Source organism: Odontesthes bonariensis, chromosome 24 (genome assembly GCF_027942865.1).
Source record: "Odontesthes bonariensis isolate fOdoBon6 chromosome 24, fOdoBon6.hap1, whole genome shotgun sequence".
Classification (NCBI taxonomy): Eukaryota; Metazoa; Chordata; class Actinopteri; order Atheriniformes; family Atherinopsidae; genus Odontesthes; species Odontesthes bonariensis.
Window position 1 is genome coordinate 17,038,785 of NC_134529.1, and position 15,108 is coordinate 17,053,892.

General features: G+C 39.8%; 3 protein-coding genes across 13 annotated transcripts in view; 2 read left to right on the plus strand and 1 right to left on the minus strand.

Moving 5' to 3' along the window:
• Positions 1-7,633, plus strand: part of LOC142374995 (clathrin coat assembly protein AP180-like) — a 32,445-nt gene extending 24,812 nt beyond the window's left edge. For 8 of the 11 annotated variants that reach the window (XM_075458898.1, XM_075458894.1, XM_075458895.1 and 5 more), the window contains 5 exons: positions 1,891-1,977; positions 3,669-3,730; positions 4,651-4,734; positions 4,829-4,939; positions 6,260-7,633. In XM_075458898.1, coding sequence (XP_075315013.1) covers positions 1,891-1,977; positions 3,669-3,730; positions 4,651-4,734; positions 4,829-4,915 — 320 coding nt within the window. In that variant the 3' untranslated portion in view covers positions 4,916-4,939; positions 6,260-7,633. The remainder of the gene's footprint in view (positions 1-1,890; positions 1,978-3,668; positions 3,731-4,650; positions 4,735-4,828; positions 4,940-6,259) is intronic. The other 3 variants (XM_075458896.1, XM_075458903.1, XM_075458897.1) reach the window with 2 other exon arrangements.
• A 63-nt stretch (positions 7,634-7,696) lies between these two features.
• LOC142375669 (C-C chemokine receptor type 8-like) lies at positions 7,697-11,285 on the plus strand. Its single transcript, XM_075459812.1, has 2 exons — positions 7,697-7,729; positions 10,308-11,285. The coding sequence occupies exons 1-2, from the start codon at positions 7,697-7,699 to the stop codon at positions 11,283-11,285; spliced, it is 1,011 nt and encodes a 336-aa protein (XP_075315927.1).
• A 901-nt stretch (positions 11,286-12,186) lies between these two features.
• Positions 12,187-14,817, minus strand: LOC142375094 (inactive serine protease 35-like). The gene is made up of 2 exons (XM_075459016.1): positions 14,650-14,817; positions 12,187-14,116 (listed from the first exon to the last, which is right to left on the minus strand). Exon 2 carries the CDS (start codon positions 14,110-14,112, stop codon positions 12,679-12,681), a length of 1,434 nt encoding a protein of 477 aa, XP_075315131.1. The 5' UTR covers positions 14,113-14,116; positions 14,650-14,817; the 3' UTR covers positions 12,187-12,678.
• Positions 14,818-15,108: the final 291 nt, after the last annotated feature.

Consider the following 15,108-nt stretch of genomic DNA (forward strand, 5'->3'; position numbering starts at 1 on the left):
AGTGAGCTGTAGTTGTGGACAGATTACTAACCTTTTTGAATTTCCAGAGTTTAGTTAAAAGGAGAAATGAAGTCAAATTTGTGTCCGTGTGTGTGTGTGTTGTATTAATTTTGTAACATTATAAGGCAATTCAAATGCTCTCTACAATATTTTGAACAGTGTAATGACTTTGCACATCTTGCTGTGGCTGTGGTGGGCGGTCAGAGGGAAAAGAGTCTAACAGTCTTTCTTTATCTCCAGTGTGAACTAAACTGGAGATTGAAAAAAAATAAGTTCAGCAGCAACAATTTCAAACATCAGCAGCACCTCAGAGTCTGTATTCACTCGCTACTTGTTTCTGAAATTGATTGGATGCTTTCGGCCTATGGGCTCATAATTTGTCCATCTCTGTAGCCATTAATCTCATAACTGCACGACGCCTTGTCATTGTTCTTCTAAGATCCTAACATCATTTTTGAACATCTTATTGACATCATCCTTTTAAAATCTCTAGGTTTGTGTTTAACTACAAAACTGGTTGTTGGTTTTTTTGATACATCTATCAGTCACTGTTTCTATTAACTTTGGTAAAGGTTAATGAAAAAGTTTGCTGGTGGCTCTTCCATGTTGGATTTGTCCACTCACCTGCGCTTCATGTTCTTTGCATAAAAAAGACGGTTGTACAGAACCCGTGAGTGTTATTTTTGCTCGTTTTTAAGATTCAGTGTCAGTACATTTGTTGATTTGAACTATGTCCATATAAGGTCAATCATACGTCATCATTTGATCACTGCGTTTACATACCTCTGTCTGTCTGTGGAGAAATGTTTCTCACTGTTCACAACTATGCAACTTATAACTACAGTAACTGCTACCATGACAACATGGGCCTCTGCTCACCTGGTTCCTAGTCATCTCCTTCAGCACCACTACTCTCATATCTGATTATTGATGGTCTGCAATAGAACTGCTTTAAGCCTTAACTCTTGCTCCCTTTCTCTCTTTGTATTCATACAATAACCGCTGATGGTCTCTTTGTCAGCCACTCCTTTAAAACCTCGTTGCATTTTTTTCTCTCTCTCTTTCTCTGGCATATGTGCTTTCTTTGCAATCCACTTTTTCTCTTCTTCAATCTTCCCTGCTGTCTTTCTCCATCTGGCTCTTGGGCTGGCTCATTTCTTGCTTCCTGCCATTTGATTGGGTGAGTTTCCTTGCTCTTTAACACGCTAATTTCCCACAGTGCACTGCATTGCAGTGGTGCAATGCGAGCTCAGCTGCACTGTCCCCTCCACCAACAGATGCTTGATGGTTACAAAGAGTGTCTGTGGGAAATAGTGTTATTGTTTAATGCTTCCTTAGCCTGTAACCTGTCTTCATTTAGCTACAGTGCTTTTGCCCTCATCTCAATCTCTGTGGCAACCACAAACATGATAAAACACAATTAATTTGTATTTTCCTTTCACTACTGAAAGTGTTTTCCTGACTTTGCGTTTAATCTTTTGATGAACAAATCAGTATAGGGTACTTTCTGGTGTTAATTAATTCCACATACACATATTGATGAAGTAAAAATCTTCTTTCATATTGACATTTTAAATTCAAATTATCATTACTGGTATTTCATGTAACAACTATAACAGTATCAAATACTTATTTAAGAGTATGAAGTGATCATTTCACTACTTGGTATTGATAATCCCTACTCTCCACATAATTCCATGTTACATTGCTTTTTTCTCTTCTCTCTGTTGTCATGGAGACACTCATTGGTTGTCATGGCAATCCCAGTAGTAAGAAGGCCTGTGACTGAGTTGTGGTAGAGTGTGAGGATAGCTCACACTGAGGAATTCTAATATCTTCCTCCCTTTTCCTTCCTGTCCTTTCCTTTCTTCTGCCCTCTTCCTGCTGTAGTATTTGATGGCCTAGGAGATGTAATGAAGCCCACTGTCACCCCTCAAGCGGGTGATGTTGACACATCAATGGCTAACATGGCCAGTAGTAAGTAATTGTTGGGATAAATACTGACTTAAAGGAATTGTTTGAACTTTTGAGGACCAAGCTTGTTTTTTCATTTTTTTTTTCATGTACCCTCATTGTTCTAATGAGTACAAATTTACTGTCAGAAGCTGGTAAGATTATTTGAACATGGTCACCTAGGAAGATGTAGATGTATATAACTATCTTAAAGGGTTACCCAGCTCATTATAATATAATGGCAAGGGCTTGCTCAAGAACACGTGTTAGTATGTGATGAGTTGATGTGTTGGCAAAGAAGCTCTGGCTCCATCCATCTGTAATAAAATTGTACTATACACTGTACCAGCACCAGTGAAGCGCCCTAGTAAGCAAGCTTAGAGACAATATTTCAATCTAGCCTGCACAAAAAAGGAGCTAAATTTATTCTTCCAAGTTGTACAGGCAAACGGTAAATACACTACCATTATAATGATAAAGGTGTGTAACAAATCAATATTTTTGGGTTTTGGGTGTGCTGTTTGGCAGATTTCACTGGATAGAGCCAGACTAGCTGTTCTCTGTGTCCAGTTCCACTAATAAACTAAGCTAACTGCAGACTTATATTTAAAAAAAAATAATCTTTGCATCTACTATTCAGAAAAAATTTATATTTCTCAAAATGTTGAACCATTTCTTAAAGTGTGGAGAACATGAAGATGCATCATGTTGTGTTGTATGCTGGAATGGGGAGCGCCATCTTACAAGTAATGCTTTCCCATTACCTATGGTTACAACCACTATTGCCTGGTTACATTTTGTTTTGTTTGGCTATAAACAATCAAATCTAGTGGACAAAGAGAAGAGATGGAGGAAGAAAAAAGGAAAAAGAAGACGAATCTTACTGGAAGTAACTGAATTGCACAGCTGGATGCAAGATCTGCAAATTAATAAGCCAGCATTGTGCCGAAATCTGATACCTCCCAAAATTTGACCTCCCTTTTTATTCATGTCAACTACTTACAGTGCTTCCAAATACATTCATTAATTTGTTAATTTTATGGAGTCATATGTAGTGGGTTTTATCATATTTATATTATATTTTAATATATATTTTTTTCCTTCAGTGTTTATATATATATATATATATATATATATATATATATATATATATATATATATATATATATATATAAACACTGAAGAAAAAAATATATATATATAGATATATACACTCTTGTTTGTTTATGAGGATTAGAATGTAATCAGATATGGTTTTAGAGACTCATCCAGCAGTTAGAGCACAGAAATGCTATCCTGAATGTAAAATTCAGAGTCTGTCGGTACAAAATACAACCTCAAAGCAAGCTAGAATACAATACGGCATCCAAACAAACTGATGCATTATGTCAGCTTCACGTCTTCTATCGTTTAAAAAATAGAGGGCAGGTAGCTTCCCTCAATATCTTGCATCAGTTCATGTAACTTCATCAAAAACCATAAAAATAGCATTTTTGACCTACTCCTACCTATTAATTTACTTACAAAAAAAGAGCATCTCAGTGACATTTGATGGTGCAGATTTTAAACTTGTGCTATTTCTCTGATCCCGTTTTAAATCTTTAAGCTAAACTGAGTTAATCACTTTTTTTTTGTTAATTTCATGCTTTCTTTATTTGACTAATCATAACAATTCTAATGAGGTACTTGTGTCTCTATCTCTTTCTTTGTCTAAGACTTGACGATGGGAACTACAGCGGCCCCTCAGGTAGCTCCCCCCAGCTGGGGTGCTCCCATGGTAAATGTTGTCTGTGTCTTATAGCATGGAGTGGAGCTGCATGCCAGACAGAGCATACCTGTAGCAGCAATCTCAAAGCATTACCTTCATTGGACTCTCCAGGTTCCAGGTGTAACCATATCACTAAGAAACTGAGAGCAATGCAAGGAAACAAGAGAAAAGAGATCACATTCTACACAGCCAATAATGAGTACACACAACATATAAGATGGATCTCAATCACAAATATTTAAAAGAAAGGTTATATATCTGGAGTGTCTACTGAAGAGTGATGGAGTGGCAAATGATAGGCTACTGCCAAATTAAGAAGTTGTTGCAGGGAAACAACTTCTTTTTCTCTTGAAGAAGTATATCTTCTTTCAAGCTTGATAGAGTTCAGAGAAGCCGAGTGGTTATCCCTTCATAGTCGAATACCTTAATTAACACACTTGCATTTTTTGGCAACAACAGATTTGACTCTTCCATCTTAAGGCCACAAGCCTCTCCCCTGCCCTTTATTGCATGTGTCAATTAAGAAAATCACTCTAGGCTTAAAGTCAGGGTTTTTGTTGTCTCATCTGTATATTTCTTGTATCGGTGTGTTTGTCGTCAACATTACGTTTGTGTTCAACTAGAAAACATGAAAACATTTTGAACCTTTGTCCGTGTTATGTGTAGTAGAGTAACATCCCAACTCCTCCTTTCCATCCCCTTCCCTCCACACGTTTAGACCATACCCATGGGTGTCGCTCCTTTTATGGGGACTCACCCTAGCTTCACCATGGTAAGACGACCTCTCCAGTCCAGTCCAGTAATGTTCAGCTTGGACATTAGTGGACATTGATGGACTATCAGCCCTTTAGGTTCCCCTTACACATCCATCAGATGGCAGACATTTTGCCTTATTTTTCTTTCTATTCCTTCATTTTTCTCTGTGAAAGGCTGGGGCACCAGCTGCCGGAGCACCCATGATGCCCATGGCCAGACCAGGATTCCCTGCCCCCGGAGTGACCCCAGGAGCGCCGGTAACATGCTCATTCCTACGTGGATTATATATACTCATAACTATTTCATACACTGAAAATGAGGGTGCATATTAAAAGAAAAATGTTTCTGCAGATGTCACCTGGAATGGCCCAGAGCCCCAGAAAGCCCCCACCTCCCAGGAATGCTCTGGATGACCTAAATATTAAAGACTTCATGTAGACTGCCTGACATATAACCCCCAAGGTGCATTTGCTGTCTCTTTCTAAATAACAATCGATGTAACTCGATGTAACTCACGGCTGATATGCATGCTTTTGTAAACCTTTAGTTCAATTATTAAACTAAAATGAACATTCCAATTAAACATTAGAATTTCAGACGTGTTCTTTTTTATAAACCATGATCACACAGCAAAGTTTATAGAGCAGAATCCTCTGTTACCTCCAGAATCATGAAGCCTTCACTGGATGAGCCATGTTTAATGCAGCAGTCAAGGCCAGCTGACAGGAATACAGTGACATTAGTGCAGTGGTTTTATCTGATAGTTGTCAACCTGTTACTATGGAGAGGACTGATTTTAAGCATATTTCTCGAGTGTTGCTTCTCAAAGTCAAAGATGGATCCATAACAGCAGCCTTAACAACAACATGTGTTTTTTGGATGCCCCATCATAAAATCTTGCCAAAAGGGCTGTTCAGTGTTAAGAATCTTTTGAAAAAGTTTGTCCCATTTCGAAGATACCGCTCTGTTTCTTCACTGTTCTCAAAGTGCCCTCAGTCCTTTGCACACATCAAAGATGGTGCAGAAGGACTGAGGTTTGTGCAATGTGCATTTACATTTTTGGTTTGGGTTCACTGTATTATTCTCCCTTTTAAATTTGCCAGCATTCCAATGTGTTCCTTTAAAAGACAATAAAACGGAATTGCCAGTATTAATGGCCATTGGCTTGTTAGTTAACAGCTAGCAGCCATTTCAGTTTTTTAGCTGTTGTCTGTCAGGTCTTTTTGACAGTGGGTCTGTGGCCTTGACTTGTGCCCACTTGTTTGGATTGTTCTATTATGGAGTTTCCCAAAGCAAGAAAGGATTTTTTTCTATTCTGAGGATGACGCGACTTGGAAGGTTTCATTCTACCAAGGAGGCATCCATGACTTTGAGAAGCACCTCATCTCTGAAAGTTAGGCCAGAATTTAGGAGACTGTTAGCTTATCTTATCATAAAGAGGAAAGCAGTAGGTAAACTAGCTCAGGTAGTATGGAGATTACAAGCTTGAAAAAAGAACATAGATATGCAGCCTACCAGACCCCTGTAACCTGCTCCTCCTTACTGCCAGAAGATAGTAGCTCAGCTATGTTAGCAACAACAAGCATAGTACTGTATTCAATGAGCCCTGGAGAAGCCAAGCTGGATGAGTAAAGCTTACTGGCTTTAAACAAACAACATGGTTGTGATTTAGATTTTTGAAGAGTCTAGCTGCCACTGTTTTAGGGATACACAAGACACTGCTATAAAGCATCAATTTTAAAAATGTATAATTTGAACAGTTGGTCTCTCCCTCCTCTGCAGGTTTGTCTTTGTGTCTGGAGCTCTGTGGATGTGGATGTCTGCACCCCCCACCCCCCTCCCAATCCCCTCAGCCAACCAGCCATCATCTCTTTAATCTATGCCCTCTGATCTCCAACTGGCCTCTATTCCTGAGAAAAAAAAAACGAAAAAAAACAACAAAAAAAAGATGTCCTCCTTATCTAATGTTGTAGCACAACTGTGAATGTGAACCCTAGTTACAGAAAACCTGAATTCTGTTTAAGTGTGTGTGGGTGTGTGTGTGTATTCAGTGTTAATCTTTACTTAATATATAACAGAAAAAATAAACAAAAAAAAAAATCAATTAATGGATATTTAGATTCGTTCTGGATTTCAGCATATCAGCTGACTTGGAATGGTGGATATATGTTGGTTTCTTTGCGCATCTCCCAGACGAGGACCGTGTTGTTAAATGTGGACTGTGTTCGGTGTGACCTCACTGGCAAACCTGCACCCCTGCTCCTCCACCCCTAATGTCCAAACTAATACTGAGCTGTCTTTAATGTCATCAAAGACTTGGTTGTACCCATATCTGAGTGGCCATTCATCCTCCTCCTGTCTAATACACTTTTTTGGAAAACAGTTGATCAAAATGTACCATACCCCAACTTTCACTGGAACTGTGAACTTATCATTGAGAACCACATCAAACAGTGGTCAGTTTTACTTTTTATTTCTTTCTTTCTTTCTTTCTTTCTTTTTTTTTTTTTGATAGAAACGGTATGAAACATGCAAAAATTTGTGTCCTGTGTTAAAATTGACATATGCATTTTGGACTACTGAAGTATAGATTATACATATTTTCTTTAATCTTTATTCTGTCAAAGAAATTGTATCATATATTTTAGTTACTTTAACATGTAGGAAAAAGGCAGATAGACATACATTTATCCAGTTCTTGTACATACTTCTCAGAAATAAGAGATGGATTTGAATGGAAGTATTGCCTACGATGTGTTCTGTTGCGCCCCTTGGTGGTGTGGAGTGATACTGCATCACAGCGCACAACATGGGTTGATCAAATCTGGGATGCATTTTGATTCTCTCAAAGAGCTCCTTTTTTGTCTCGGTCTCAACACAAGAGAAGCTAATGGGAGAGACATAGAAGTAAACATGTGTGTGTGTGATTGGAATGGGGCCTCAGCTCTTCTTGAGTCATTTCTGACACAGCAGCGGTCAGTACGTTTGCTCATGTGCTGCCACTGAAGTCTTAGGGACTCACTGTAAAGCACTCATGTGTATGCTGGATGTTTCTCTGTGTTATTTATTTCAGAAAAGTGACTGTATCTTACTCCATTGTGGCATTAACAATGTGTTGAAAGAAAAATAAAGATGACTATGACTCTTAAAAACAAACATGTGGATAAGTAATGTTTGCTAAGTATTCATATGAAGACTTTTTTCCCCTTTTTTGTAATAATGGATGGTATCATCCTCCCTTTCAACCTGCATGTGAGTCCAAATGAGATGCAATAAAAGACAAATACACTGATCCGATTTATCCTTGTGGTTGATCCCTTACATTTGCTCTGGTTTTGTCAGAAGTTAGAATATTTTTTTCTAAATATCTATAAAAAAAACATGTTTTGTGCAGTGAGTGTGTAACAAGCATTGTTGCTTTTTATTTAAATATCTTTTTCCCGGTGCATGTGGACAGATCCTACGTCCTATGACATAATGCATGCAAAAAAGTTGGATTAGGCTTGCTAGGCTTTAGCAGACACACTACAGATGACTGGAATCTCTAAACAACCAGATGAACGGCTGAACAGACCACAGTACAACTACAGTACCGTGACATTCAAAGCTTGTCAGACATACTGTCACTTAGGAGGTGGTAGGTCTCTTCTCAGTCTTCCTGGCCCAGTTTGTATAAAGCCCAGATTGTTGATCTTAGATGCGTGTCAACAAAGGGTCTAATTTTTACATTTAGTGAAAAATAGATCTGTTGTCTTGGGCATGCTCATTTCATCAAGACAACACCAAACCACAGAAACAGCAGCAGGGCTCTGGAGTGAAATAGTCCTGCTGGTAAACCCACCGACCTGCAGGCCAGACGTGCCAACTCTTGTAAACATTTGGTGCACGAGAACTAAGGATGTGTCAAAAGGAGATATTGAACTGTTAAGCAGCGCAAATCTTTTATCAAGCGAGAATGGCAAAACGTTTCACATTACCAGTGTTGTTAAAAGAAGAAGTGATGCAAAACAATGGTAAACTTGCCTCTGTCCAAACGTTTTTTTGAGTTGCTGACAAAAAGTTCTCTTTCCTTTTAAACATTTGAAAACCGCATGTTGTCCTTTTAGTATTTTCAACTAAATACAGGGTTCACTTGATTTCCAAATCATTGGATTCTGCTTGGGCTACACGGTGGTGTGGTGGTTAGCACCATCGTCTCACAGCAAGAGGGTTCCCACCGTCCAAAAACATGTATGTTAGGTTAAGTGGGGTTTCTAAACTGACCCTAGTGGTGAGTGTGAGCATGCATGGTTGTCTCTGCGTGGCCCTGAGATGGACTCGCGACCTTTCCAGGGTGTACCCCACCTCTTGTCCAATGGTATCTGGGATAGGCTCCAGCCCCCCCAGAGTTGCATTAGTATATCACACCTGCAACACAAGTGAATACAAGACAGATGTTCTGATCTGAATCTGTAAAAACTCTTTTAGAAAAGTAAAATTTTTATTGGAGTCTGTATTGTATTAGTATACACATGTTTCATAGGACATATATAGGATGAGTACCAGATAAAATTATATGATGAAGATAATTACAGCTTTCTTCAAAGCTGGTAGCTTAACTGTTAAGGGAAAGGATACCGACATGGATTTTCTTATATTTCTCTATGAAAACTTAGAAATAAAGGGTTCGCTATGAATGGATGCAGGAAAAACACAATTAAATTCCGGACCTGAAAACACTCAAAACCCTCCCCCAGCAAGTGTTCTACGGATCATTTATGAAAACATGTTTATAAAAACTTTCTATCCAAGCAACCTCCTGGATGTCAGTTCTACAACCTTCTTGGTTAGAAATGTAAAAAATATACATTTATATACAGGTGCATTCATGTACTGGAGCATCAAATGTCCTGTTAGAAACCTCCATCTCAGGTTGAGAGTGTCTAGTTACAAGGACGAGCCAGTTGAGCAGCATGTGGAAGGTTTCTGATCATGTGATAAGCCATGTGGAGACTACTTTTGGCTGCCTTTTCATTACGTAGTTGATATGCACAGAGCATTGCTGCTTTCAAGAGACGAATATAATTTTAAAGCTACTTTCAATCTTACAGACAAAGTTGCTATCTGGTTATCCTGCAAGCAAAAGTGTTCATCGGTCCTATAAACAGGTGGAGGGCAAACCTGAGCAATCTGTATTTTAACCGATGATGGTTTCATTTATGACGACTGTCCCGCTGGTCTGTGCAACAAGAATTCACTCAGTCCGAGAACTCCTTCTTCCTTCTTTAGATGCTGCAACACCAAAGCACATAGCTGTCACACTGACACAATATATGAGAGCATTTTCAAAGAGTTATTTATTGACCTAATGTGTTGCAGACATCACCTAAAAGGTTCCGCTGTGCAGCAGCTGATTAAATGATCTCACCAGTTTCCATTTCTAGAGAACTTTGGAACTTAACTATGACCCCAAAATATCTTAAAGGTGACAAAAAATGTAACTTAATTATCTATACCTATGAATACCATGGGGGAATTTCAGTGTTTGAAAAGTACCTGATCCTTAAAATAAAAACGTAATCTTTTCAAAGTTAAGTGCAAAAATTAAATGCAAAAGATGTAGCTGATGTCTTTTTACTAATTTGAAACAAGAGATTTTATGGAAGTTAAAAAAATAAGTTTCATTTGAAAGTCATGCATCTATGGTGTAAGGTATTCTTAAGGATATCAGTTCTTTTAGATCAGTGTTACTGCTTCCTTTTCATTATTTATTACTTCCTCATTTCCTTTTTACTTCCCTTTCTCACTGCATATCTATCACCATCACTTGCTAAGCGCACAACCTCACCAGCAAGTCTGCAGCATGGCGGAGATCACCTCCACAGTGGTCACTTCTAACGTCACCTCCGCCTCAGAACATCTGCCTCGGGCCTCCTTGGATTCTATCAGCCTGGTCCCTGCAGTGGTGCTGTCGCTCTGCTTCCTGCTGGGAGTTCCCGGAAACATTGCAGTGATCATTCTCAAGCCTAACTGGCAGCACCTGTCCAGTCTGAGCCAGCATCTGATGCTGAATCTGGCCATGTCAGACCTGCTCTGTCTGCTGAACCTTCCTGTGCGGATTTACTCTTTCTACTTTACCTGGACCTTCGGTCAGGTGACTTGTAAGCTATTAGTGTTCCTCGGATACAGCAGCATTCTCAGTAGCAAGCTGACTGTGACTGTGCTGAGCGTCCACCGCTACCTACTGGTGGTGCACCGGCAGAGCCGCTCAAATAAAGTAGGAACAAGAATGCTGCTGATTCTGCTCTGGCTGGTTGCAATGGTGCTGTCAGTTCCTACTGTGGTAGTTCGACAGCTGGTCACAGATCAACGATGGACACATTGCCGAGCTCAATTTGTTTCCGAGGCCCAGAATTTGGCCATCCAACTGATGGAGATTCTGATTGGATTTGTTTCCTTTTCTGTTGTGGCATTTGCATATATTCGCCTACACAAGAAGGTGAATAACACAACCTTCTTCAACCACCCTAACACAACTAGACTGGTAACCAGCATCACTGTAACCTTGTTTGTCCTGTGGCTTCCATATCATGTCATAAATGTGCTGATTGTGGCAGCTATTACTCTCAATAATGGGGGCCTGTTGAAGTTTTGTACAGACACAAGGGACATTGCTGCAGCGTTAATATTTATAAACAGTTGCCTGAATCCACTCCTGTATGCCTTTACCTCTCACAATGTTTGCACTGTGTGCCAGAAAATTCAACCACTGGGGCAGAGGGTCCAAATGACACCAAAACAAGACGTCCCTCCAGCTGCAGAGCCTTGATAATGATCACAAATAGATGAATTATTTTTGCATATGGAACAGGAAAAGACTATTTCAGTCTAAAGATCTTTTTTCCGTTGATACACACATGGTGTTGCATTCAGTTTGTCACAGCAAGCTGTAAGGGATTTGTGCTTTCATAGTGAACTTTAAGGTTAAGCAGCATTTAAAATCAGCTGTGTGCTGGTTACAACTTGCACTCAGCCACAGCTGTCAGAATAGAAATGTGATGAAACTAAATCAGAAACAGAGTAAGAAAATTGAAATTAACGTATGCAATTACAAAATAATTATGTGTAATGCAAATAATTTGAATGTATACTAGCTTTCTGTCTTTGTTAGTTTGTAAAGTGTCAGAAGGAAGAACCCTTAAAGAAAAGTATCACAATGACTCCCTGTCTGCTTTCAACCACAAAATGGACTCAGATGAAAAAAAGAAGACAGAGAGAATATTTTTCACTATGTCTGTTTTCTTTGTTTTGCATTGTATAAATATTCTCTGAAAGTATATTTCAGTTCTTAAACTGTGTTTTTTGTGGATATTGCATATATTTCCAACTATATTAAACTTCTTATGTCATTCAGTTTGTTTAAGTGAAGTCAGAAGACCACATTACACAAATGTATCATCACAACTTAAAGTTCTGCATTGAGAATATTACTTTTGCTCATTTTAGGGAGTGTGCTTGTTCTCTTTGGTTTTGAGATATTGATGAGGCAAGTGACACCACTACTGTGACCATAAAACTTGAAGCTGGTTGTTTTAATTCAGCATAAGGCTGGAGCTGTTAATATGTGGCTTTTGAGTGCAATGGAAAGGAGTCTTATAGGCATTCATACCTCATTCCTTTTCAGGGAAGGTCGTGTAAAAAGTCTTAGGTAAAAGTTTTATTGGTGTTTGTATTGTGTTAGTATACAAATGTTTTATAGGACATAGATAAGACGAGTATCACAGAAAAATACTTGAAATAATTACTGCATTCTTCAAAGATTCACATAGATGAATGACTTTTATGAATAATATCCAAAGTAGTACAGTAACAGTAAATATACGGAAAACATTTACCAAGCTTTTCTCTCTAATGCTGCAATATACTGAAGAACATATCATTTTACACAAAATAAGAAATAGGCCCTCTGGCCTTTGTAGACGTGCTATTGGCTGTTTCAGTGCTGCAGGAATGGTGTTGGTAGCCTTCTTATAACATAACTTCATTGGAGTCTGCACATAGCAATCACACTTAACACTAAAAGTTACTCTTTTTACTTTTTTTACACTGTACACAGCTTCCATGCCCTTGTAACTCAGAATGTGGTGAGTCAGTGTCTTTAGGGTTTACTGGACCTGTTCTTAGTGTCCTGGAAGGTGTTGTAGATCCATTTATCTGTCAGGTCAAACTTCTTTACAAAGACTCGGATCACCATGAATCCAGTGGCAGATCTGGGCATATTTGGGAGGCGTGATCCTCACTGCAACATTGAAGTCCCTCTGCTCACCCCCCTGCACGTCCACCCACTGATGGCCTGAGAACACACCAATCACCCTCCTCTGCCATATCCCCTTCCTGCCCTGGTGTTCCGCGTCCTCTCTCAGACGAATGTAAACTCCTGCACCTATTGCGCCACGCTGTGCGTCACAGTGCTGATACATCAAGTCATCAGACTCCTTCGCGACTGAGCAAAAGCGATAAATCACCTTCTCGTCTCCAAGTCCATCCAAAAGGCTTTTGTCGGTGTCAAAGCCAGAGAAATGGATGCGTTCCATTGGTGTTGCAGCAGGTGCCACCCCGACCTCCATGTACTTTTGGTTGACGGGTCGTTTCAGCTCCAAAAGGGCGTAATCGTAGTCAGCAGACACAGAGTTGGGGGAGCTCTTGGTGTGGATCCATCCTTGAGGGATTTGGGATTGTTTCACTCGAGTCCACCGAAAAACAGGCTGCTTTTCTGGTCCTACACTCCTTCGTATACGATTAGGACTGTTTTTCTTTCGTCCTCTCCTTCTATTTAGCTCCTTGTTTCCACCATCACCCTCCCCCTCTTCACCCTCTTTTCTTCCTCTGTAGCTTGTACCTTCACCTCCCCTTTTCTTCCTCTCTGCTGCTCTATTCTTCTCCTCACCTTCCACAGTTAGCCGCTCCTCTCTTTCCCTCTCTTCTCTCTTTCCTTCCCGTCTCCTGCCACTCTTTCGTCTCCCTCCTCTCCTCTTTCCCATCCTTCTTCTTTTGGTCTTGATCTGTAGCACGCCGACTTTAAGCCTTCTAGCACTGTCCAGGTAGTCACTGCCATCATGGATACAATGTGCTGCTGTTAGCACATGTTTTGGAGATACAAGGACTCCAGAGCAGCCTGAGGAGAGGCGGACTGCAGTGGAGAACGGGTAGTTGGTGATGAAGTGTGAATCCGAGATCACAAAGCGTCCATCTGTTCCGTAAACTTGACGTTTCCTGCGTGTACGAACTGACGAGCCTGTTGGCGATCCTCCAGACGTCTTGTTCATCCACTGCAAACTGATATCTGTATGTGTGCGTGTGCCATCATCATACATTGTCTCATATCCCAGAATCCTCTCTTGCTCCGCCTGGTCTATTGATGGTAGGCTGCTTTGACACTCTATTCCACAAAGCATCTTTGCTTCCCCTCCTACTTCATTCTCTTCTCGGCCTTTGAACAAAGTTTTGTTTAAAAGTGCTGTGTGTGTAACCTTCAGCCCCGGCATGTTCTGCCTGCTCCACCTGTACGCATCGCTGCTCTCATTCTTGGCAAAAACACCAGAAACTGTCAGAGCAGCCACATAAAGCAGCACACACATGAAGTGTTTAAGGCCCATACCACTGAAAATGAAAGGACAAAAAGTCAGTTACCTCAAACAGTTGGAGAGAAGTAACATTCTTTTAAATTTGCTATGAGATACAGGGCCAGCAGATGGCGCACAATCTTAATCCATAAGCAACACAGTAACTAAAGAAGCAGCAGAGTGAAGGTTATGTCTGTAATATTATTGTAAACCAACAAGCAATAGTAACATGAACAAAATTCACACAGTGTTATCATTAATAATGCATGCAACCCCTTACTTTAACTGTCATTTAACAACAAAGAAAACGTTTTTTACTTACTACATTCTGATAATAATTCTAAGACTTTAAGAAAGCCGGAAACGGTCTCAAATCTCATGAAATTAAAACTGCATCACTGGTAAAAGAGAAAACTAACGAAAGCATGAGGAAAACATCGTTGGTAGCCTCAATATGTTAAGAAAAATAATACTGATATCATGATTTGATTTTTCTCTCCGTGCAAAACCATGTAAATAAAAGGTAAGTTGCAAATAGATGCAGGAACAACACAATTAAAAAGTCCCTACCTGAAAACACTCAAAAGCCCCTCCAGCAAGTGTTCTACCGCTCATTTATGAAAACGTTTTTTTTTTTTTTAAATTCTACCCAAGTGATCTCCGGGAGTTCTCCTTAAAAAAAAACGTAAAGAATTTTAAATTCAGGTACCGGAGCTCAAGGAGAAGCTGCGTCAAAAGTGCTGATAGAAATCTTCATCCCAGGCTGAGAGTGAAAAAAAAAAGTCTAGTTATGAGGGCGAGCCAGCTCAGGAGCGTGAGTGAGGTTTTCTGATCATGTGACAAGCCATACGGAGACTACTTTTGGCAGCCTTTTCATGATGCAGGGAAGAGGATATGCACAGAGCATTGCTGCCTTCAAGAGATGAATATCATTTTAAAGGTATTTAAAAATTCCCAGACAAAGTCGCAATCTGGTTGTTCTGCAACCAAAACTGGTAATCTGTCCGACAAGCAGGTGGAGGGCAAACC